The sequence below is a fragment of the Stegostoma tigrinum genome, chromosome 1 (genome assembly GCF_030684315.1).
Source record: "Stegostoma tigrinum isolate sSteTig4 chromosome 1, sSteTig4.hap1, whole genome shotgun sequence".
NCBI classification, from domain to species: domain Eukaryota; kingdom Metazoa; phylum Chordata; class Chondrichthyes; order Orectolobiformes; family Stegostomatidae; genus Stegostoma; species Stegostoma tigrinum.
Genome location: NC_081354.1, coordinates 131,508,014 through 131,533,252, shown reverse-complemented (window position 1 = coordinate 131,533,252; position 25,239 = coordinate 131,508,014). Strand labels below are relative to the sequence as shown.

At 42.8% G+C, this 25,239-nt stretch overlaps 1 protein-coding gene across 1 annotated transcript in view; it reads left to right on the top strand.

The window, feature by feature from the left end:
* Window positions 1–23,131, top strand: part of LOC125452996 (NAD(P) transhydrogenase, mitochondrial-like) — a 189,666-nt gene extending 166,535 nt beyond the window's left edge. The window contains exon 21 of the mRNA XM_048532046.1: window positions 22,979–23,131. Coding sequence (XP_048388003.1) covers window positions 22,979–23,131 — 153 coding nt within the window. The remainder of the gene's footprint in view (window positions 1–22,978) is intronic.
* Window positions 23,132–25,239: the final 2,108 nt, after the last annotated feature.

Sequence of the window (25,239 nt, the reverse complement as noted above, 5' to 3'; positions counted from 1 at the left end):
GATGAGGTCATGAATGGTGTTGGAGATGATGGTTTGGTGCTCGGGGGTGTAGAGGTCAGTGAGAGCTGGCATTTGGCCTCGGCGGTGTAGAGGTCAGTGCGCCATACTACTACTGCGCCACCCTTGTCTGTGGGTTTGATGGTGAGGTTGGGGTTGGAGTGGAGGGAGCGGAGGGCTGCCCGTTCTGCGGGGGAGAGATTGGAGTGGGTGAGAGGGGTGGAGAGGTTGAGGCGGTTGATGTCTCGATGGCAGTTGGAGATGAAGAGGTCGAGGGGAAGTTAGGAGGCCTGGGGGTGGTGTCCAGGAGGAGGACTTGTGTTGGAGGCGGGCGAAGGTGTCAGTGGAGGGAGGGTTAGGTTCCCGATTGAAGAAGTAAGCGTGGAGGCGAAGGTTGCGGAAAAACTGCTCTATGTCCAACCGTGACTGGTATTCGTTGATGTGTGGTTGTAGGGGGACAAAGGTGAGCCCCTTGCTTAGGACTGACCCGTCGTCCTCAGTCAGTGAGAGGTCTGGGGGGATGGTGAAGATGCGGCAGGGCTCAGTGTAGTATACTGTATCCATTGTACCCGGTGTGGCTACCTCTACATTGGGGAAACCAAGCGGAGTCTTGGGGACGGCTTTGCAGAACACCTCCGCTCGGTTCGCAATAAACAACTGCACCTCCCAGTCGCGAACCATTTCCACTCCCCCTCCCATTCTTTAGATGACATGTCCATCATGGGCCTCCTGCACTGCCACAATGATGCCACCCAAAAGTTGCAGGAACAGCAACTCATATTCTGCCTGGGAACCCTGCAGCCATATGGTATCAATGTGGACTTCACCGGTTTCAAAATCTCCCCTTCCCCTACTACATCCCTAAACCAGCCCAGTTCGTCCCCTCCCCCCACTGCACCACACAACCAGCCCAGCTCTTCCCCCCCACCCACTGCATCCCAAAACCAGTCCAACCTGCCTCTGCCTCCCTCACCGGTTCTTCCTCTCACCCATCCCTTCCTCCCACCCCAAGCCGCACCCCCATCTACCTACTAACCTCATCCCACCTCCTTGACCTGCCCGTCTTCCCTGGACTGACCTATCCCCTCCCTACCTCCCCACCTATACTCTCTCCACCTATCTTCTTTACTCTCCATCTTTGGTCCGCCTCCCCCTCTCTCCCTATTTATTCCAGTTCCCTCTCCCCATCCCCCTCTCTGATGAAGGGTCTAGGCCTGAAACGTCAGCTTTTGTGCTCCTGAGATGCTGCTTGGCCTGCTGTGTTCATCCAGCCTCACATTTTATTATCTTGGAATTCTCCAGCATCTGCAGTTCCCATTATCACATCAGCACAAAGCAAGGTTGTTGTGATTGTTGGAGGTCAGTCATTTCAGCTTTGGAACATCTCTGCAGGAGTTCCTCAGGATAGAGTCCCACATCCAACCACCTTCAGCTGCTTCATCAATGACCTTCTCTCTATCATAAGGTCAACGGTGGGGGCATTCTCTGAGGATTGCACAATGTTCAGTGTCATAAAGAAGAAGTCCTGTCCATTTGCAGCAAGACCTGAGCAATATCTGGGTTTAAGCTTACAAAGTACCAAATAATATTTTTGCTGCATAAGTGCCAGACAATGACTGTCTTCAACAAGAGAGAATCTAACCTTCTTTGAATTCAATGGTGTCACCAACACTGAATCATCTTGGGAATCTCTATTAACTAGAAATTGAACTGGCCTAGCCATGAAAGTACCATGAATGCAATACCGGGTCAGAGACTAGGAATCCTGCAACAAGTAACACATCTGCTGACTTCTCAAAGTCAGTTCAGCATCTACAGGAGACAAGTCAGCAGTGCTTCGGAAAATCGTCCATTTGCCCAGATGAGTACAGCTGTAACAGCACTCAAGAACTTCAATACCATTAGGACAAAGCAGTCAACTAGATTGGTACCCTATGCACATGCAGAAACTCACCAAATTTATTTGAAAACATCTTCCAAACCAGGAGCTTCCAACTCCTAAAATAACCTTACCAAAATTTCAGATGTATGGGGAATGCCACCACTCGTCAGTTTCACTCCAAGTCATAGACTGCCTGAAGTAGCTTTCGTTGGGTCAGAAATGGTTCAACTCCCTTGACAAGTCTGTGGTCATATCTACATGGCATAGATTGCAACGGTAAAAGAATATCACTTTCTCAAGGACAACTAGGGATGAGAACCTGTAAGTAGTGGAGTTCCACAGGAATCAGTACTGGGACCACAATTATTTACAGTGTATGTAAATGAGTTGGATAAGGAAAGTGAATGTACTATTGTCAGTTTGGTGGATGACATTAAAATAGATGAGAAGGGAAGTGATGAGGATGTGGAGGGATATTGACAGGTGATATTGACACAGTTGGTGTAGATTGGAGGTTTAGATTCCTGGATCACTGGGACTGTTTCTGCAGAAGGTGGGATCTGTACAAGTGGGATGGTCTGCACCTGAACAGAAGAGCATAAGAACCAGGAGCAGGAGTAGCACTGATTCCCCATAGAGCCAGGGACCCGAGTTTGATCCTACCCTCGGGAAATTGCCTGTGTGGAGTTTGCACATTCTCCCCATGTCTATGTGGGCTATCTCTCATAGCCCAAAGATTTGCAGATTAGCTGGATTGGCCAGGCTAACTTGCCCAAAGTGTCCAGGGATGCGCAAACTAGGTAGGTTAGCGATAAGAAATGCAGGGTTACGGGGCAACGGTAGAGGCTGGGGTAGGTGGGATGCTCTTTGGAGGATTGGTGTGGATTTGATGGGCCAAATGGCTTGTTTCCAAACTGTAGGAATTTTATGAGAAGTCATTCAGCTCCTTGAGCCTGCAATGCCATTTAATACAATAATGACTCATGGTAGACTGGTTTTGGTATCCATTGCCTTTGAATACTTGGAAGAGGTACTCTTCTTCTTCTTGGCATAGCTCTATGGTGGTGGGGAGTTGCTTTTCAGACTGGAGGCTTGTGACCGGCAGTGTGCCACAAGAATCAGTGCTTGATCCACTACTTTTAGTCATTTATATAAATGATTTGCATGTGAAGTGGGAGGTATGGTTAGTAAGTTTGCAGATGACACCAAAATTGGAGGTGTAGTGGGAGTGGACAGTGAAGAAGGTTACCTCAAAGTACAATGGGATCTTGATCAGATCGGTCAATGGGCTGAAGAGTGGCAGATGAAGTTTAATTTAGATACATGTGAGGTGCTGCATTTTGAAAAGGCAAATCAGGGCAGGACTTATACTCTTAGTGGTAAGATCCTGGGGCATGTTGCTGAACAAAGAGACCTTGGAGTGCAGGCTCATAATTGCTTGAAAGTCGAGTCGCGAGTAGACTGGATAGTGAAGAAAACATTTGGTATGCTTGCCCTTATTGATCAATGAATTGATATAGGAGTTGGGAGGTCATGTCTTGGCTGGACAGGACATTGATTCGGCCACTTTTGGAATACTGCATGCACTTCTGGTCTCCCTACGATTGGAAGGATGTTGTGAAACTTGAAAGGGTTCAGAAAAGATTTACAAGAGTGTTACTGAGGTTGGAGGGTTGTGAAGTTGCGTGAGAACATTATTTAAATGAGCCACAACACACTGCAGCAGCATAGAGCTATGCCAAGAAGAAGGAGTACCTCTTCCAAGTATTCAAAGACAATGGATACCCAAAAAACTAGGGTCAGAAGATGCCTATTACATGCACGATACCAGGAAGATACTACACTCCCTGACACACTCATCACACTACCTTACATCAGGAACACATCTGAACTGGCCACAAGACTTTAACGACCACTGGGCATCAGAGTAGCACACAAACCCACATCAACCCTATGCCAACTGCTCACCCCGACCAAATGCCCACTACCCACTATGGACAGAACCAATGTCATATCTGAGATTCCCTGCACAGACTGTGACAACAATACATTGGGCAAACAGGAAGGAAATTAACCATAAGGGTACACGAACATCAATTGGTAATAAAAAGACATGACCAATACTCACTCATCTCAATCCACGTGGGTAAGGAAAGCCACCAGTTTGATTGGGACAACACCAGGATCCTGGGACAGGCAAAGCAGAGACAATCACAGGAATTCCTAGAAGCCTGGTACTCCACTAAGAAAGCCTTCAATAAACACACAGAGCTGGACCCCGTATACACTCCATTGCGAAAGAAAACGGGAAGTGAGGTAATCCAGCTCAACGGGCTCCAGAGTTTAAATAACAGGCAGGAAAACACAACAGTGCTTCTTCAGAGGCTGTACTGATGATGTTACCCAGCAGGGTAATGAAACAAGTGCGGAGCAACAAACTGGCTTGGCGGGCCAACCAACCACAACATCCACAACCCGAGCTACAAATCTACTCTAAAATCTTAGAGGTTTGAACTGGTTTGGTAGGGAAGTGGTCACAAAACCTTTGTATAATAGGGATACAGCATGCTTTAGTAAAGGAACCAACATAATGGGAATTCAGTACTGTTGATTTAAAGGGAGTAAGGCATGGCTGGGAGGTCTTTACGTTCATTCTAGGAGTGTTGTAGATTACATGAGTTAAAAGCGAGAATTGATATGTGGAATTCTCATATTGTTGCCATCCCTATGGTGTGGTTGAGGAAGGGGAAGACTGGAAACTCAAAATTCCAGGGTAAGGATCTTCACGCAAGACAGGGAAGGGTATAAAGAAGGAGGTGGTATTGCATTGTTAATTCAGGAGTCAGTTACTGCAGGTAGGAGGGATGATATCATGGAAAAGTTTTCAAATGAGGCTTTGTGTGTAGAGCTTTGGAATACTAAGGGAATAGACGCATAGTTTAGAGTGTCACAGGCTCCCCCGTGTCCAGCAGGAAATAGAGGAGCCGATATGTAGACAATTCATTAAGGTGTCTAAAAAACACAATAAAATGCTTATATCAGGGCATTTCAACTTCACAATACTGATTGCAGTAGTTATAGTAGTTATAGGGAAGAGGTAAGGTTTGATCAGTGATAATCAGCATGGCTTTGTCAGAGGGAGGTCATGCCTAAACAAATTCAAATGTTTTGAGGAAATGATCTGAGTGTAGATCAGGGTAGTAGAGTTGATGTAGTTTATGTGGATTTCATTATGGCCTTTGACAAGGTCCGACATGGGAGAATGATAAAGAAAGTAATGGATAGTGGGATCCAGGATAATTTGGCAAGTTGGATCCAATATTGGCCTGGCGGCAGGATACATACAGGAGGTTGTTTGTGTGACTGGAAGCCAGTGTGCCCAGCTGTACAACAGGGATCAGTGCTCGGTCTCTCAGGCAGCAAGACAGATTAATGGGGTAATTAAGAAGGATTATGAGACACTTGCCTTTATCAGTTGTGGCATAGATTGTAAGAGAAGTGAGGTTATGTTAGAGCTGTACAGGATTTGATTTGGCCTCAGCCTGAATACTGTGTGCAGTTCTGCTCACCACACTATAGGAAGGACATGATTACCCTGGTGGAGGTGCAAAGGAGATTCACTAAGATGTTGCCAGAGATAGAGCACTTTAGTTTTGAAAAAAGGCCAGATCAGCTTGGGTTGTTTTCTTTGGAGCAGAGAAGGTAGAGGGCAGACCTGATAGTGGTATATAAGATGGAGAGGCATGCACAGGGTGAATAGAAAGCAGCTGTTCCCTTCATTTGAAGGGTTAATAACAAGGGGACAAAATTTTAAGGTGAAAGGCGGGAGGTTTAGAGGGGATTTGAGGAAATTTTCTGGTGGGAATCCGGAAAGCAGTTCCTGGGAGTATCGTAGAGACAGGAAGCTTCACAACTTTTAAAATGTATTTGGATAAATACTTCAAATATCATAACATTCCACGCTGAGGGCCAAGGGCTGGACAGTGGAAGTGGTGTGGATAGGTCAGTGCAGACTAAGGGGTTTCTTCTGTGCTGCATGACTCTATAACTCTTAAATGAGCAAGTAAAAACCTGGCAAATAGAACATAGTGTGGGGAAATGTGAGGTTCTGCAGATTGGAAGAATAGAGGAACTGAAAGGTTAAAATTGTATCAGAGATAACGGGAACTGCAGATGCTGGAGAATCCAAGATAACAAAGTGTGGGGCTGGATGAACACAGTAGGCCAAGCAGCATGGTAGGAGCACAAAAGCTGATGTTTCGGGCTTAGACCCTCATTTGATGAAGAGTCTAGGCCCGAAACATCAGCTTTTGTGCTCCTAAGATGCTGCTTGGCCTGCTGTGTTCATCCAGCCCCACACTTTGTTATAGAGGAACTGAATACTGTTCAAATTCAAAAAGTTTGCAGGAAGCTACCCAGCAGAGGGATTTGAATCACACAAAGCCTGCATCCAGTTCAGAGGTTAATCAGGAAGGCAAATGGAATATTGGCCTTTATTTCAAGGAAAATGGAGTTTAAAAGTAGGAAGGTTTTGGTAAAACTGTGCAGTCAGACCACAGCTGGAATACTGTGATTAGTACCCTTACCTGAAGAGTATTGCTATTGATAGCAGTCCAGAGAAGGTTTTCGATGACAAGAGGTTGCACAGATTGGGTTAGTACTCATTGGAATTTATTTGAATGAGAATTGACTTAATTGAAATGTACAGAATCCTAAGGGGACTTAACAGGGTAGATTTGGAAGGGTTGCTCACCCTGGTGGGAGAGTTTGGGACCAGATTGTATAATCTCAGACTAAAGGGTTGCACATTCAAAACAGAGATGAGGAGCAATTTCTTCTCTCAGATGATTGTGAATCTCTGGATTTCTTTTCTACAGAGGGAGATTGAGGATGGGTCATTTAGTGTATTCAAAGCTGAGAGAGTAAGGGAATCAAGCGGTCATTGAGTGAAAGCAGGAAAATAGACTCGAGATTATCAAATCAGCCATTGAATGGCAGAGCAGACTGGATAGGCTGAATGATCTATTTCTGCTCCTATGTTTTATGGACTATACTGGCCTTGCTAACTGTGTACATGTTCCAAGAATGAATAAAAACAAACAACGACTTCATTACACAAATTAATTCCATTCAGCCTTTAAATTAAATTGGAAAATGTGTACTTTGTATGTACGTCACTATGCAGCTAAGGATAATGGGCTGACCTACAGACTCTTCCTCCAGTTTAAGGACATAAGAAACTGCAGGTATATACCTTTTTGGCTTTTCATGCCTGCTCGGTCATTCATTCGGGTCATGGCTGATTTTATACCTGAGTCACATCTTTCCACAGTGTCCCCTATCTCGCGACTCATTTGGTGTTTAAAAATCTATTGATCTCTGACTCACAAATTGAGAGCAAGAGTTGGCTATTTGACTCTTTAAGCCTGAACTACCATTTGATAAGATCATGGCTGATCTGATTGTGGCCTCAACTCTACTTTCCCATCTACCCCCTCTAACACTAGACTCCTTTGTCAATCAAAAATATCCCCAACTCAGGCTGAAAATTATTTAATTATCTGGCCTCCACTGCCCTCTAGGGATGATAATTCAATGCCCCTCTGAAAGAAAACAAAAACTCATTTTTTTCTTCAATGGAAGAAATAGTTGTAAACGGTTTTTCCCTATTTGTGGCCTCTCCCAAAACGAGACATATCCTCTCAGCTTCCACTCAATCAATTTCACCAAATAACATCTATATATTTGAAAAAGATTATTTCCCATTTTTCTAAAACTCCAGTGAGCCCAACCTGTCCAATCTTTCCTCATAAAATAACCCGTCATCCTAGGAATCAGTCTTGTGAACTTTGTGCAGTTTCCGATGTTATTAAAACTTTTAAGTAAGGAAACCAAAACTGTTCACACTACACCAGATGTGGCCTTACAAATTACCAATGAAACCACAGTAAAATATCCCAACATTTATATTCAATTTTCTTTGCAATAAATGGCAACATTCCATTTGCCTTCCTAATCCTTTACTGTACGTGAAAACTAACATTTTTGATTTGTGAGCCACCATCAACAGATCCTCCAGTCTCAGAATTCTGAAATCTCTCCAGATAATCATGCTACTTTTCTAGTCTTCCTGCCAAAGCGGACAACTTTTCATTTCATACGTTATGCTCCATCTGCCAACTTTTTGGCTGCTCACTTAATCTCTTTATAAAATCTTTATGTCCTTCTTTCAAGGTACCTTTCTACCCATCTTTATGCAATCTATGAATTTAGCAATCACATACCTAAGTCATTGATATAGATCATGAATAGTTGACATGCCATCAGTAATCCTGTGACACTTTACTGCCAACCCGAAAATGATTCATTTGACCCTGCTATTTCATGCCTTTAACCCACAAATCCTCTATCCATGGTGATACCTTTGCTGCACCTATGAGCTCTTATTTTGCGTAGTAACTCTTGATCTGACACCTAATCAAAAGCCTTTTAGAAATCCATATATACTGTATACTTATAGGTTCTCCTTTATCCACATTACTTGTTACTTCTTCAAGAGCCGTAATAGTCTCATCATTTGAACATCCACATCTCTCTGAGACAGAAAATTTTAAAGGTCCACAACTCTTTGTTGACCTCATATTCTGATAGTTATGACCCCTACTTCAAAACAACGGAAACATTCTCCCAGCGTCTACTCTGCAAAGCCCCTTAAGAATCTTATATGTCACAATTTCATTTTTTAAACTCCTGAGTCTATAAATCTAGTCTACTGAATTACTCCTCTTTGATAGTCCTGTCATCTCAGGAATCAGCCTCATTAACTTTCATTGCACTCTGGGGCAAATACGTGCTCTCTTAGGAAGTGCTTACCAAAACTATACATCGTACTCTAGGTATGATCTCAGTAAGGCCCTGTACAATCACAGTAAGGTTTATTTGTTCATACACTCCTAGCCTGTTTGTAATGTAAGCTGATGTGCCATTCGAATACATTATTACTGGTTGTAGCTGCATGCTGACTTTGTATGATTAATTTACAAGAACATTCAAGTCCTTCCATACATTTCCCAATCTTTTGCCATTTAAAAAAATACTTTGCTTGTCTGCAATTCCTGCCAAAATGAACAACTTTACACAATAGAATACTCTGCATTATCGTCTACATTTTTCCCAATCACTTAACTGTGTAAACCATAACCCTTTATATCCCTTTTGCATCCTTCCCACAGCTTACATTTCCACGTAAACCTTAACACGTTACACTTGTCCTTTCATCTAAATCATTAGATGTGGATTGTAAATTCCTGAGGGCAAAGTAATGATCTTTGTGTTGCCCCTCTAGTTACAGCCTGCCAATCTTAAAATGACCTGTTTATTCTTACTTTCTGCTTTCATTCATTAGCCAATTCTTAATTTGTGCTACTACATTATAACATTTCCCATGAAAATCCCAATCCATGTATGTTCAACAATGCACAGTAATTTATTTTGCTGTTGTCCTTAATTAGCTAGTGAAAAATCAAATAATAATGACAAAAAACATTTTAAAGCTACCTAACATAATTTAATTTTCTTTCTCTTACTTTGGTCACTAAAGTAAGATGCCAGCCTCCTCCTCTGTAAGATAACAACAAACATTTTGTAACAATTGTCAATGCAAATATATTTACTTTAATTCATTTCTAATTTCTGTCAGCTAATAGACTTGTTAAGCTTCAAATTAGAAATACTAATCAGTTCAACAATTTTGTTGGTCGCAATGTTGCTTTTGGATTTCATTTCATCACAATATTCTTTAGAACAGGCAAAATTTTATGATGGAATTAAGTTGGAAACTGCAAAGTTTCACAGTTTTTTCTGTTGCAAGGTTGTTGAGGTATGTTCCCTGATACCTAAATAAAAGTCTGATAAGGCTTGTTTTTCCATCTGTCATCTTTGGCCTATGTGGCCTGGGTTACAGAGGGAAGAGCCAACCAGGGGTTCAAATTCTGACCAATGTCCAAACTGCAATATTATCTGGTATCACCATCTGACTTATTTTGAATAAGTTGGAAGCTGGACTATAATCCAGAACCCCAGGTTAATGTTTTGGGGAATTGGGTTTGGATTCCATCATTATACATGATGAAATTTGAATTGATTAAAAGTTTCAGTTAAAAGCTTTTGTGCTCCTGAGATGCTGTTTGGCCTGCTGTGTTCATCCAGCCTCACATTTTATTATCTTGGAATTCTCCAGCATCTGCAGTTCCCATTATCTCTAGTCTAATCTAATGATGACCATGAAACCATTGTTGATTGTTGTAAATGCACATCTGGTTCACTAATGTACTTTAAGGAAAGCAATTTGCCATACTTTAGGGGAGGTGATGACCTAGTTGTATTATCGTTGAACTGTTGATCCAGAGACTCAGATAATGTTCTGCGGATCTGGGTTCGAATCCTGCCGTGGCAGACGGCAGAATTTGAACTCAATAAAATATGTGGAATTACGAATCTAATGATGACCATGAACCCATTGTCGATTGTCAGAAAAACCCATCTGGTTCACACATGTCCTTTAGGGAAGGAATCTGCCATCCGTTCCTGGTCTGGATTACATGTGACTCCAGACCCACGGCAATGTGGTTGACTCTGAACTGCTCACTGGGCAATTAGGGATGGGCAATAAATGCTGCCTATTCAGTGGTGCCCTCATTGAATGAATGAATGAATAAAAAAAGAATCCTTACTGGGTCTGGCCTATAAATGAATCCAGACACACAGCAATGTGATTGACCTTTCTCTGCTCTGGGCATTTAAGGATGGTCAATCAGTGTTAACCTAGCCAACAACACCCGCATCCCATGAATTAACTTTTAAAAAGCCAGTAGCTGTGGAGCCATGACTAATAATAAATATTTGGACCACTGTTTTAGCATGGAGATGTACCTAGGGTCTTTGTTGAGATGGGACAAATTAACATGGTTAACTGAAGTGCCCAAAGGCTTTGACAAAGGCTCTTCAGAGGACTGTCAAAGGTGAATATAGAAATATTGGAGATAGACCCCAAGAGTGGGACTAAGATAGCTAAATGTTGTTCCATCAGTTTTGGAATGGGAGCATATTAAGTGGGTATTGGAGGAGGTTTGGGGAGAAGTGTGGGAAGAACAGAAGGCCGTACTGAATTCAGTGAAAGAGATCGAAGGCATAAGAAAGTTGAAACGATAGGGTACGATTATAGACTGGGGCGGAGGGATTTGTATGTTACAACAAAACATTTAATACTGACATACTATTAGAGGACTGTGAGCCAGCATTGTTTGTCAAAACAATGATGAATAACAGGGGCTATGTACAGGACAGTGTGTAGGCGATAAAGTTTGGTCACATTGGAACTTGCACAGTTTGGGCAGCTATTGGATAGGTAATTGGAGAAATCGAGTTTAGAGGTCACAAAAGCATTGTTGAGAGCTTCAGCCACAATGGTGGTCACATATGAGCAAATGTATCCAATAGTGGAATTATGCAGTCCTTAGTGGTGGCCAGGACTTTGATTTGAAATTCAGCTGTGTGGAATAGAGTGCTTGAGGTTTTGTAAAGATTGTAAAACAGTTCAAACAATGTAGCCGGAAGAAGAATAAAGTTAATGGCAAGGGAATGGAAATATTGGCTGGAGTAACATGTGCTTTTAATGTGGCAGTTACATATAAAACTTGATGAGTGACCTGATTTATTTCACACTTACTGTGATCCAAATGAAATATATTATCAACACGTGTATGGACACAGATGTATCCTAAAGGGAAAAACTGTTCTGCATTCTTTCTTCAGTCATCTAAATCCCACAGCTCAAAAAAGTCTGCCTGATATTTGTATGCAAATATTAGATTTTATTTTATACAAAATCTAAGCAAATATTGTGCTTTAACTAGTTGACAGGTTTTTGACAATTTTGTAGAACAATTAATTTAAGCAGATTATGGGGTGAGTCTCCAGCTACATCATTCACCATCATCCGTTGTCCACAAAATCAATTTGGAATAAGCAGAAAGGAGATTAGAAGACAAAACCACTAGAAATTGGTGCTGTCGCACTGTTTGTAAGATGTAATTTATTTTTTGGTCATTGGTAGAGTTTTGGATAAGGCAGCAAATGGTCTTGTCTCCATATCAGTACCTTGTTTTGGAAAAGTTACAGGGAAATTATGCGGTGTGTAACGTTAATAAAAATGTTTGATTCCAGTGTGTGGTTAACATTTACAAGGGCACATTCCTTGCTTTGAGAGGGTGGTTGCACACCTAGAACCATACAGTCTGTATTGGCAATATTACATGACTACCAACATGAGTACCTTTTTCCCACGTTCATCCTATAGCCTTGGATGTTCAAATGTTTATCCAAATACTTCTTAAAGGTTGTGACATTACCAGGCTCAATTACTCTCTCAGGCAGTGTCAGAATCCCACAAACTTCTGGGTGAAAAATCTTTCTTTCAATCTTTTCCCCTTTAAACTTGCTGCCTTTCACTTTAAAAGTCCTTCAAGTCACCTTCAGCCAATGGAAACAGCTGCTTTCCCTTCACCCTATCTGTGCCCCTCATGATCTGAAACACCTCTATCACTTTCGGCATCCTTCTCTGCGCCAACAACTGTAACTTATCCAATCTGTCTTCCTGGCTGAAACACTCCGTCCCAGGCAAGATGCTTGCAAGATCGCCTGTGCACCCACTCTCGTGCAGTCACATCCTTCCAATAGTGTAGTGACCAGAACTGTATGCAGTACTCCAGGTGTGGCCTAAACAAAGTCTTGTATGGCTTCAAACCAACCTTGCTGATCTTATAATCAGTGCCTCAACTGGTAAAGGCAAACATCCCGTATGCCTTCTTAGCAATCCTATTAACCTGTCTTGTCGCCTTCAGAGGTCTGTGGACAAACACCCCATGATCCCTCTGTTCCTGACTGTTCTACCATTCATTGATACTCCTTTGTGTCGTTTCTTCTTCTAAAGTGCATCACTTCATGTTTATCAGAGTTGCCTTCCATCTGCCACTGATCTGCCCATCTGGTCTATATCCTCTGGTATCCTGAGACTTACCTCCTCACTGTCATAGAAACAGGCCCTTTGACCCAACAAGTCCACACTGAACTGCAGAACATCCCACCCAGACCCATCCCCCTATAACCCTCCTAATCTACACCTCCCTGAACACTATGAGCAATTTAACATGGCCAATCCACCTAATCTGCACATCTTTGGACTGATGGGAGGAAACCAGAGCACCTGGAGGAAACCCACTCAGACTCGGGGAGAATGTGCAAACTCTACACAGACAGTTGCCCGAGGTTGGAATCGAACCCGGGTCCGTGGCACTGAGGCAGCAGTGCTAACCACTGTGCCACCATGCCACCTGTGACCCAGCCATTCTTTGTTTAATCTGCAAATTTACATATTATCACTCTCGACATTCTAATCTACATAATTTATAAATATCACAACCAGTAAGGGACCCAGCAATGATCCCTGTGGCTTGCTATTGCACACTGGGCTCTAGCCTCATGAACAGGCTTCTATTGCAACCCTCTGACTTCAGCCCTGAAGCTAATTTTGGATCCATTTGCCACGTTACTCTGGATTCCATGAGCTTTTACCTTCTTTACCAGTTTCCCATGTAGAACCTTGTCAAGGGTCTTGCTGAAATCCACACAAATTACATCAACTGCCATGCCCTCAGCAACTCACTTGGTTACCTCCTCGATAGTTTCTGTCAAATTTATTAGGCATGACCTCCTTCTGACAAAGTTATGCAGACTATACCTGATCAAACCTTGCCTCTCCAAGTGGAGTTTAATTCTCTCCTTCAGAATTTTCTGCAGCTGTTTCTCTACCCCTTCTTGAAAAGTGGAACCACATTAGCTGTCCTTCAGTCCTCTGACTCATCACATGTGGCCAGAGAAGATTTATAAATTTAGGTCAGGGCTGCTATTATTTCCGTCCTCCTGTCCCACAGCAACCTGGGATGCAACTCATCCAGACCTGGATATTTATCCTCTTTTAAATGCACCAAAGCCTCCAAAAACTCCCGCTTCTTATTTCAATCTACTCAAGAACTTCTCAGTCCATCTTCTCAAATTTTGTGCTTGCATCCTCTTTCTCCTATGTGAAAGACAGATGCGAAGCTCTCATTCAACACTCTACCAGTGTCCTCTGGCTTAATGCTTAGGTTTTCTGCTTGGCTCTTAATGGCTCAGTGGTTAGCACTGATGCCTCACGGCTCCAGAGAGCCGGATTCAATCCCAGCCTTGGGCGACTGTGTCAGGTTTGTACATTCTCCCCATGTCCATGTGGGTTTATTCTGGGTGCCTCCCACTGTCCAAAAGCATGTGGAATAGTTGGATTGGCCATGCTAATTTGCCCATAGTGTCCAGGGATGTGCAGGTTAGGTGGATGAGCCGTGGGAAATGGGGTCCGGGTGGGTTTGGATGGGATGTTCCTCAGAGAGTTGGCGTGGACTTGTTGGCCTGAATGGACTGTTTCCACTCTATAAGGATTCTAAGACCCAAGTCTTTCCTAGTTTTATTGTTCCTTTGGATATGGAGGGACATGTAGTGCTGAAGAAGTTGGGAGGCTGCACAGGCTGTTAGAGAGGGGAAAAAAGATGGATTTTTTTCTATTCATTTGTAGAACGTGAGCATCTCTGGCTGGCCAACATTTCTTGCCCATCCCCAGTTGCCCTCGAGAAGGTGTTGGTGAGCTGCCTTCTTGAATCGCTGCAGTCCAGCTGCTGTGGGTTGACCCACAATGCTATTAGAGAGGAAATTCCAGGATTTTGACTCAGCAACAGTGAAGGAACGGTGATATATTTCCAAGTCAGGATGGTGACTGACTTGGAGGGGAACTTGGAGTTGGTGGTGTTCCCACATATCTGCTACTCTTGTCCTTCTAGATGGAAGTGGTCATGGGTTTGAAAAGTACTGTCTGAGGATCTTTGGTGAATTTCTGCAGTGAAAATTGTAGATAATACATACTGTAGTTACTAAGCGTTGGTGCTGGAGGGAGTGAATGCTTGTGGATGTAGTGCCAGCCAAGCTGGCTACTTTGTCCTGGATGGTGTCAAGCTTCTTGAGTGTTGTTGGTGTTGCATCCATCCAGGCAAGTGAGGACTATTCCAGCACACTCCTGACTTGTGCCTTGTCGGTGTTGGACAAGCTTTGAAGAGTCAAGCAGTAAGTTACTTGCCACGGTATTGCCAGCTTCTCACCTGCTGTTTTAGCCACTGTGTTTATGTGGTGAATGCAGTTGGGTTTTTGGTCAATGGTACCCCCCCAGGATGTTGATAGTGGAAAATGCAGTGATGGTAACACCATTGAATGTCAAGGGCTGGTGGTTAGGTTGTCTCTTACTGGTGATGGTTATAGTCTGGCATTTGTGTGGCATGAATGTCACTTGCCAATTGTCAGCCCAAGCTGGATATTGTCCAGATCTTCTGCATTTGAACACAGACAACTTCAGTATTTGAGGAGTCAGGAATGATGCTGAACAATGTGCAATCATCGGCAAACATCCCCACTTCTGACCTTACAATGGAGGGAAGGTCATTGATGAAACAGCTGAAGGTGGTTGGACCAAGGACATTACCCTGAGGAACTCCTGCAGAGATGTCCTGGAGCTAAGACGATTGACTTCCAACAACAATCTTCCTAAATGTCAGGTATGGCTCCAACCACTGGAGAGTTTGTCCCTGATACACATTGATTGCAAGATAATAAAGTGTGAAGCTGGATGAACACAGCCGGCCAAGCAACATCTCAGGAGCACAAAAGCTGACGTTTTGGCCTCGACCCTTCATCAGAGAGTGGGATGGGGTGAGGGTTCTGGAATGAATAGGGAGAGAGGGGGAGGCGGACCGAAGATGGAGACAAAAGAAGATAGATGGAGAGTAGAGTATAGGTGGGGAGGTAGGGAAGGGATAGGTCAGTCCAGGGAAGACGGACAGGTCAAGGAGGTGGGATGAGGTTAGTAGGTAGGAAATGGAGGTGCGGCTTGGGGTGGGAGGAAGGGATGGGTGAGAGGAAGAACAGGTTAGGGAGGCAGAGACAGGCTGGGCTGTTTTTGGGATGCAGTGGGTGGAGGGGAAGAGCTGGGCTGGTTGTGTGGTTCAGTGTGGGGAGGGGACGAACTGGGCTGGTTTTGGGATGCAGTGGGGGAAGGGGAGATTTTGAAGGTGGTGAAGTCCACATTGATACCATTGGGCTGCAGGGTTCCCAAGCGGACCAAACGGAGGCTTGGAGACCACTTTGCAGAACACCTCTGCTCGGTTTGCAATAAACAACTGCACCTCCCAGTCGCGAACCATTTCCACTCCCCCTCCCATTCTTTAGATGACATGTCCATCATGGGCCTCCTGCAGTGCCACAATGATGCCACCCGAAGGTTGCAGGAACAGCAACTCATATTCCGCTTGGGAACCCTGCAGCCCAATGGTATCAATGTGGACTTCACCAGCTTCAAAATCTCCCCTCCCCCCACTGCATCCCAAAACCAGCCCAGTTCATCCCCTCCCCCCACTGAACCACACAACCAGCCCAGCTCTTCCCCTCCCCCCACTGCATCCCAAAACCAGCCCAGCCTGTCTCTGCCTTCCTAGCCTGTTCTTCCTTTCACCCGTCCCTTCCTCCCACCCCAAGCCGCACCTCCATTTCCTACCTACTAACCTCATCCCACCTCCTTGACCTGTCCGTCTTCCCTGGACTGACCTGTCCCCTCCCTACCTCCCCACCTATACTCTCCTCTCCACCTATCTTCTTTTCTTTCCATCTTCGTTCCGCCTCCCCCTCTCTCCCTATTTATTCCAGAACCCTCACCCCATCCCCCTCTCTGATGAAGGGTCTAGGCCTGAAACGTCAGCTTTTGTGCTCCTGAGATGCTGCTTGTCCTGCTGTGTTCATCCAGCCTCACATTTTATTATCTTGGATTCTCCAGCATCTGCAGTTCCCATTATCACTCACACATTGATTCCAGTTTTGCTCAGGCTCCTTGATGCCACTCTCGGTTGAATGTAGCCTTGATATCAAGGGCTGTCACTCTCACCTCACCTCTGGAATTCAGGTCTTTTGTCCATGTTTGTACGAAGGCTGTAATGAGGTCAGGAGCTGAGTGGCCCTGGCAGAACCGAAACTGGGCGTCACTGAGCAGGTTATTGCTGAGCAAGTGCTGCTTGATAGCACTGTTACTGACACCTTTCATCACATCATCAACGATTGAGAGGAGATGTTGGGGCGGTAATTGGCCGGGTTGGTTTTGTCCTGCTTTTTGTGTACAGGACATATCTGGGCGATTTTCCACATTACCGGTAGATGCCAGTGTTGTAACTGTGCTGGAACAGCTTGGGTAGGAGAGCAGTAAGTTCTGGAGCACAAGTCTTCAGTGCTATTACTGGCATGTTGTCAGGGCCTGTAGCCTTTGCAGTATCCACGTCTCCACCCGTTTCTTGATATCACGTGGAGTGAATGGAATTGACTGAAGACTGGTATCAGTTATGCTGGGGACCACTGGAAAAGGCCGAGATGGATCATCCACTCAGCACTTCTGGCTGAAGATTGCTACAAATGCTTCAGCCTTATCATTTGCACTGATGTACTGGGCTTTTCCATCATTGAAGATGGGGATATTTGTGGAACCTCCTCCTCCAGTGAGTTGTTTACTTGTCCACCACCATGACTGGATGTGGCAGGCCTGCACAGCTTAGATCTGCTCCGTTGGTTGTGGGATTGCTTAGCTATGTCTATCACTTGCTGCTTTCGCTGTTTGGCGTGCAAGCCAACCTGTTTGGTGGCTTCACCAGGTTAATAACTCATCTTCAGGTATGTCTGGTGCCTGGCATGCCTCCTGCACTCTTCATTCAAGCCGGGTTGATCCCCTGGCTTGATGGTAATGGTTGTGTCGGGGATATGCTGGGCCATGAGACTATGGGTTGTGATAGAGTACAATTCTGCTGCTGTGGATGGCCCACAGCACCTCATGGATGCCCAGACTTGAGTTGCTAAATCTGTATGAAGTCTGTCCCATTTAGCACGGTGATAGTGTCACACAACATGATGGAAGTTGTTCTCAATGTGAAGGTGGTATTTCGTCTGCACAAGGACTCTGTGTTGGTCACTCGTACCAATACTATCATGTTCAGATACAACTTCACCTGGCAGAGTGGTAAGGATGACTAGAGCTATGTTTTTCCATCTTGTTGGTTCCTTCACTACCTGCAGCCTAGCAGCTATGTCCTTTAGGACCCTGCCAGTTTAACCTGTACACAGTTCAATCTGTAGTATTGCTGCCAAGCTACTCTAGATGGGGATATTGAAATCTCCCACCCAGAGTTCATTTTGTACCCTTGCCATCCTCTGTGCTTCTTCCAAGTTTTGTTCAACATGGATGAGACTGATTCATCAGCTGAAGGGAGGATGTTATGTGGTAATCATCAGGAGGTTTCCTTGCCATGTTTAACCTGAAGCCATGAGACCTCATGGGGTGTGGAGTCAGTATTGAGGGATCGCTTAGCTCCGTCTATCACTTGCTGCTTTTGCTGTTTAGCATGCAATTTGTCCTGTTTGATGGCTTCACCAAGTTAACACCTCATCTTCAGGTATTCCAGTAGGAAAGCATAAGATTAAGAACTTTGGTAGGAAGAATAGAGACAAGGTCAGTTGTTTCCAAATTGGAAAAGTCTTTGGAAATCTGAAGCACAAAGGAAATTTGTAATCCTGTTTAGGATTCTGTAAAGGTTAACATGCAGGTTCAGTTGACTGCAATAAAGTTAAATATAATGTTAGCATTTACTTCAAGAGAACCAGGGAAGACAAGAGCAAGATCATACTGCTGAGGCTGAAGGCTCTGGTCAGACCACATTTGGAATATTATGAGCAGCTTTAGGCCCTCTTTGTAAGGAAGGATGTGCTGACATTGGAGGTGTTCCAGAGAAGGTTCGCACAAATGACACAAGGAGTGAAGGGTGTTTTGTATGAGGAGCGATTAAGCACGCTGGATATGTTCTTGATGGAGTTTAGGAGGATGAAAGGGAATTTCATTGAAACTTGCAGAATACTGAAAGACCTGGATAGAGTGGATATGGAGAATATATTTCCACTAGAAAGAGAAAGTAGAACTAAAGGGCACATCCTCAGAGTGAAGAGCAATTCTTTAGAACTGAGAAGAGGAGAAATTTCTTCAGCCAGAGGGTAGTTTGTCTGTGAAATGCATTGCTGCAGAAGGCCATGGAGATATATTTAAGGCAGAGATAGACAGATCCTTGATTGGCATTTGGTCCCTCAAGTCTGTTCCACCAGTTGAGAGGATCATGTCTGATCCAACATTCCTCACATCTATTTTGCCATCCTTTCCCCATAGCGAGTTTTGAGAAGATTTGTAGCTCAGGTTGAGGTTCTGGATGTGAGTTTGCTCACTGAGCTGGAAGTTTCGTTTTCAGACGTTTCGTCACCATTCTAGGTAACATCATCAGTGAGCCTCCGACGAAGCGCTGGTGTTATGTCCCGCTTTCTATTTATAAATAGAATGCAGGACATAACACCAGTGCTTCGTCAGAGGCTCACTGACGATGTTACCTAGAATGGTGATGAAACGTCTGAAAACGAATATTCCAGCTCAGCGAGCAAACTCACATCCTTTCCCCATAATTCTTGATTCCTTCCTGGCCAAGAAACTATCTTTCTCAGCCTTGAATATACACACAGATTGTGCCCTCACAGCTCTCTGCAATAAAGGGTTCCAAAGATTCTCAACCCTCCGAGAGAAGAAAATCCTCCTTAGCTCAGCCTTACATTGACGTCCTTTATTCTGAGATAATGTCCCCTGATCCTCGACTCTCCAGTAAGGGAAACCATTGCTTCAGCATTTGCCTTTCAAGCCCATTGAGAATTATATATGTTCCAATGAGATCATCTCTCATTCTTCTAAACTCCAGTGAATATAGTTCCAACTAGTTTTGTTTTTGCTCATAGGATGATCCCCAGAATAGAGGGATAATCTTAACGATCCTTCTCAGACCTGCCTTCAATGAAATGATGTCTTTCCTTAAATAAGGGGACCAAAACTACTCACTCTTCTCCAGATATGGTCACACCGGTAATTTGTACAGTTGCAGTAAGATGTCCCTACTCCGATACTCCAAGTCCCTTGAAATTAGGGCCAACATTTCATTAGCCTTCCTGATTACCTGCTGCCCCAGTGTGCCAGCTTTCTGTGTTTCATGTACAAGTACTTCCAAGTCCCTTTGTGTTACCATGTTCTACAGCTTTTCATTTCATTTCATTTCAAACTTTTCATTTGATGTCAGAGGTAGTTTCTTTACTCAGAGTAGTAAGGGAATGGAACGCTTTGCCTGCAACAGTAGTAGATTCGCCCACTTTAAGTCGTCATTGGATAAGTGTATGGACGTACATGGAATAATGTAGGTTAGATGGGCTTGAGATCGGTATGACAGGTCAGCACAACATCGAGGGCCGAAGGGCCTGTACTGTGCTGTAATGTTCTATGTTCTATTATACTCCATTTGCCAACTTCTTGCCCACTTAATTAACCTGCCAATATCACTGTAAACACTTTGTATCCTTCTTGCAACTTACCTTCACGCATACTTTTGTCATCTACAAATTTGGCTACAACACATTCACTTCCTTCCTCCAAATCATTCATCTATATTGTAAATAGTTGAGGTCACAGCACTGACTCCTGTGGAACCCCAACCTGAGAAAGAATCCCTTAACACCACTTGCTGTTTCCTGCCCTTGAGCCAATTCTCTATGCCGAAGTCCAATATCATTGACTCTTAAGTTACGACTGAACATTTTGCAAGGAACTTGTTGAGTGCCTTCTGGAAGTTCAAATGCAACACATCTAGTGGTTCCCCTCAATCGACTGTGGTTGAGACTTCCTCAAAAAAACTCTTAAAAAATTAGTCAGACACTATTTTCTTTTTATGAAGCCATGCTAATTCTGCTTGATTAGATTATGAATTTCCAGAAATTATCAGATTACCAGATCTAAAACAGCCTGTACCCTGGTTCGCTCCATGACATCTTACTGTAGGAAACTAACCCTGAGGCACTCTATGAATTTGTTGTTATGGCTACCTTTTCCAACTTGATTGACACGAACAACATGAAGATTAAAGTCACCCATACTTATTGCTTTATCTTTTTTATGTGCTCCTATTTTTTGTTGATTTCTGGCCTTTCCTACAGCGTAGCTACTGTGTGGGAGTCTGTAAACTCTACCATCTGAGCCTAGATCATCTCTCACAACTCTCCTCATGTCATCCCTTATTAACAGTGCTATCCCACCACATTTTCCATCCCTCCAGTCTTTCTGAAAGGTCAAATATCCCTGAATGTTAAGTTCCTTGTAACTTTGTCTCCATAATGGCTACAAGATCACACACATCTATCTCGATTTGTCTCATAAGTTTTTATCCTAATTGCCTTCTTGAATTTGCCCCTGCACTTTCTATCCTCCTCTCTGCTAATCAGTACAATTCTTACATTGTTTGAGCTGTCACAGTAGGGTTTGATGGGAAACTCCAAGTCTTTTTTCTAAAAGTATATTTGTATTCTTATTGATTACTTGTATCCAAATTAGGATGGTATGTGATTTGGCAGTAATGCTGACTCTGTGCTGTTGCTTCCTTTGTGGTTCTCAGCAGTAGAGGGCATCAGTTTACATTACATGTTAAAATTGCATACAATTGCATTATAAACACAGTAAACAGTTTACATTAGAAACTGGTTGCCAATCATAAGTAGAATTAATTCTTCTTTCTGACTGCCTCCTCAGGTAGTGATAGTTCCATGAAGCACTCCTTTTCTTTCAGCCCAGTTCACTTCTTCTGTTGATCATTCTTCAATTCTGAAAGGTGCATGATGAATATTAGCAGCTAGTTTAATTTTAGGGACCATCACAGCTGAAGGCACAGATTCTGCCCTTATCTGATGGGTGCAAGTAGTGGTCATCCCATCTTCCAGTGACACTGAGTAAACGGTACTAAGAGACATTGATATTTCCCCTCAGACCAGGATACCTGATCTCAGCCCTAACATGCACCGCATCTCCTTTTTGTCATATATCCTCACTGTATGTGAGTATCACTGGCAAGGAAAGCACTTAATGCCCGTCGTTAATTAACCATGAGATGGTGGTTAGCTGACTTTCTGGAACCAGTGCAGACCATTGGTTGTGAATAGGAAAGGGGTTCCAGAATCTTGACCCAGTGGCAGTGAAGGAGTGATAATATATTTTCCAGTTAGGACAGTTTATGGCTAGAAAGGGAACTTGCAGGTGTTCTATCTGTTGTCATTGGCTATCCAGTGGTAGCAGTTGTGGATGTGGAAGTTACTGTTGAAGACACACTGACAAGTTGCTGCATGTTGTTGATGGTACACGCTGCAGCTTTTTAAAAAAATTCATTCATAGGATGTGGAAATTGCTGGTCAGTCCAACATCTTTTCCTTATCTCTAATTACTCAGTGGACATTTAAAAGTCAATCACATTGTAGGCTAGACCAGGGATGGCAGTTACCTTCCCTAAAAGGACAGTAATGAACCAGATGTCTTTTCCCTTCAGAGTGAACAATGGTTTCATGACCATCATTAGACTTTTGTCTCCTGAATATTGTTATTGAATTCAATTTCACTATCTACCATGGAAGAATTCAAAGTAGAGAGACTGGAACATTTCCTATGTCTCTGGATTGCTAGTCCAATGACACACCACTAGCCTATTGCCTTCCCACATTGTCCTGGCTGATGTTCGGTTCTGGAGTGCTGTCATTAAGTGCAGTCATCAAGCTCAGTAGAGAGTATTCCATTTTATTCTTAAGGTGTGTCATGTAGATGGTGGGCAAACAGTGCAGAACCAGGAGATGAGTTTCTTGCTGTAGAATTCCTTGCCTCTGATCTGATCTTCTGTTTTGAATCAGTTCAAATTCTGGTCAATTGTAATTCTGGTCAGTTATTGCCCAGGCTGAGACAAGAAAATTCAACAGCAGCTGGGGCTCAAACCTGGATATTATTGACAGACAGTGACCGTCTTCTGACTGATGTCGTTTTTCCAGGTTGTTGTGATGAAGAGATCTCTGGGAGTCGGCTATGCTGCTGTTGACAATCCAGTGTTTTACAAACCTAACACTGCCATGCTGCTGGGTGATGCAAAGAAAACTTGCGATGCCCTCCATGCGAAGCTCAGAGAATCAGCCAAACCAAGCTAAATCCAATGGAATGCTCTACAGTTTTAAAGCAAAAGTTTGAGCTTTTTTATTATTAATCAAAAGCAAGACTCAAAGTAACCATTTATCAATTTATCATTTATCCTGTTAAAGTCTTCAATTTTGAAAGAGAAAGATAGTGTCCACATATTTGAATTGATTGTTTCCCTTGTTATTTTTCTGAACTTGTTATACTTTTATACTTGCGAATGAAAATTGTACAGAATTGTACAGTGTCAACACTGTACAAAATTACACTACTAGAAATTAAACTTGCTCTTTTTATCAAGGAGAATAATTGCTCATAATATATTTCAAGTAGATTCGTGATGAGGTATGGACAAGTGAATTTTTATCTGGAAGTTCTGTGGACCACTTTACCGTACTAACTAGGAAGCATGCTTGTGGCAGCCTCTTAACTTGAGACACCATATGATGTGGACCACACAATGTGTCCCTTGCACTAAAATCCCCATTGCACAGACACCAAAGAAGATCTATTCCATATTGTAATAAAAACCTCAATATCAGAAATTATTCATTAGCAATATTTGGAATATATGCAACAGAATAAATATTGTCCGTAGGCCAAAACGTGTTCAACAAACCACGTGTTTCAAAAGTAATTTCTTTTCACGTAGATGTCAGCCAGCAAAATAATAGAACCATTTTTTATAAAGCATTAAAAAGCTTTGAGCCAAATTACTACTGTATATCCACTGATAAAATAGTGTTGCATTTTCTATTGATATCCAGCCTAAAATGTGTTGTAAGATGCATCGTTGTTGCAATAGAAAGTGGCTAATTGGTAATAAAGCCATATTGTGTTTATTGTGGAAATGGGAGAGACAAAAATATGACTGTTTATGTGAGATTAGTATAGAATGTAAAATTTTATTTTAGATATTAGAGAAACTTCTAAAATTACCACAGGGCAATATGTTTACATAACCAATATCTATATGTTGGGACCTCCTGCAAAAAATTTATTAACAGGTCGATTATGATATTTTGATGGTTATCCCTATACATTTCTTACTAGACCAATTCACATTGCCCAACTGGAAATAATCTGTAGCAATGGTAATTTCTTTATAAATGCCACTTATGTTGTTTACTTCAAATAACTATTTTGGCATATTAGTCATTGTGATGAGTTTCTTTAAATTACATTTTCAATTTTGAATTGTAAGGCCCATCATACAGTAAAACTGCTGATAGTTTTAACGAGTGTATTGCACTGTTCAGTTTGTTCTGTGGTCAGATCACAGAATAGTTTACAGTGCAGGGCAGTGTGTAACAAATCCATTCTATAAACAAAAGGGGATAAAATTCCATCCAACAAAATGTAACATTCACAAATATTTATGTTAAGGTTTAAATGCTCAGAGTTTTAGATCATTCTGGCTGTAAAATGTTCGGTTACTTAAAGATCTGTTGATGTAAAGGTGCTACATGTTGTTCAACGTTCTGTTTGCTTACAATATATCTACATTCTTACATTTATAAATAAAGGATGTTGGATTTGAAATTTTACAGATTATAGTCAGTGTGCTACTTTCGGATAAGAAAACGACAGGAGTCTTTGCATTGGGCTCTTAGAGAAAAATAATTAAGAAAGAACCTGACTGAACTTCCTAACTAGCATTTGTTTTTATTAAAGCAAATATTTTGACATTAGTGCAGTAACTGTTAAAACCACTATTAATGGTATTTATCAATATAATTTGTTTAATATACCTTTTCCTTTAAAATAATATTAAATACTGATTGCAGAGAAGTGGATGGTGTTTGTAAAGATTGAAGCCGGTCTCCCGGCGTCAGCCCAATACAGACAAGTTAGTTCAAGGCTTTGCATTTGGCAGTGGAGAGTCTCCTGTGAAATTAAGGGTGCAGGAGTTTACAGCATAGTCTGTCCACAGTCATAAGTTACACTTCATTACCAGGGTGAGTGGATGACTTAACACTAAAGCTGCTTTATAAAAAAAATCATCTATATTTTAGATATGGGACAGTGACTTTTTCCCCTACTATATGTTTATACATTGCACCCAGGTGCACCTCACCTTCATGGATGTTATTCACTGACTCATTTTGGTGGTGATTTTTGG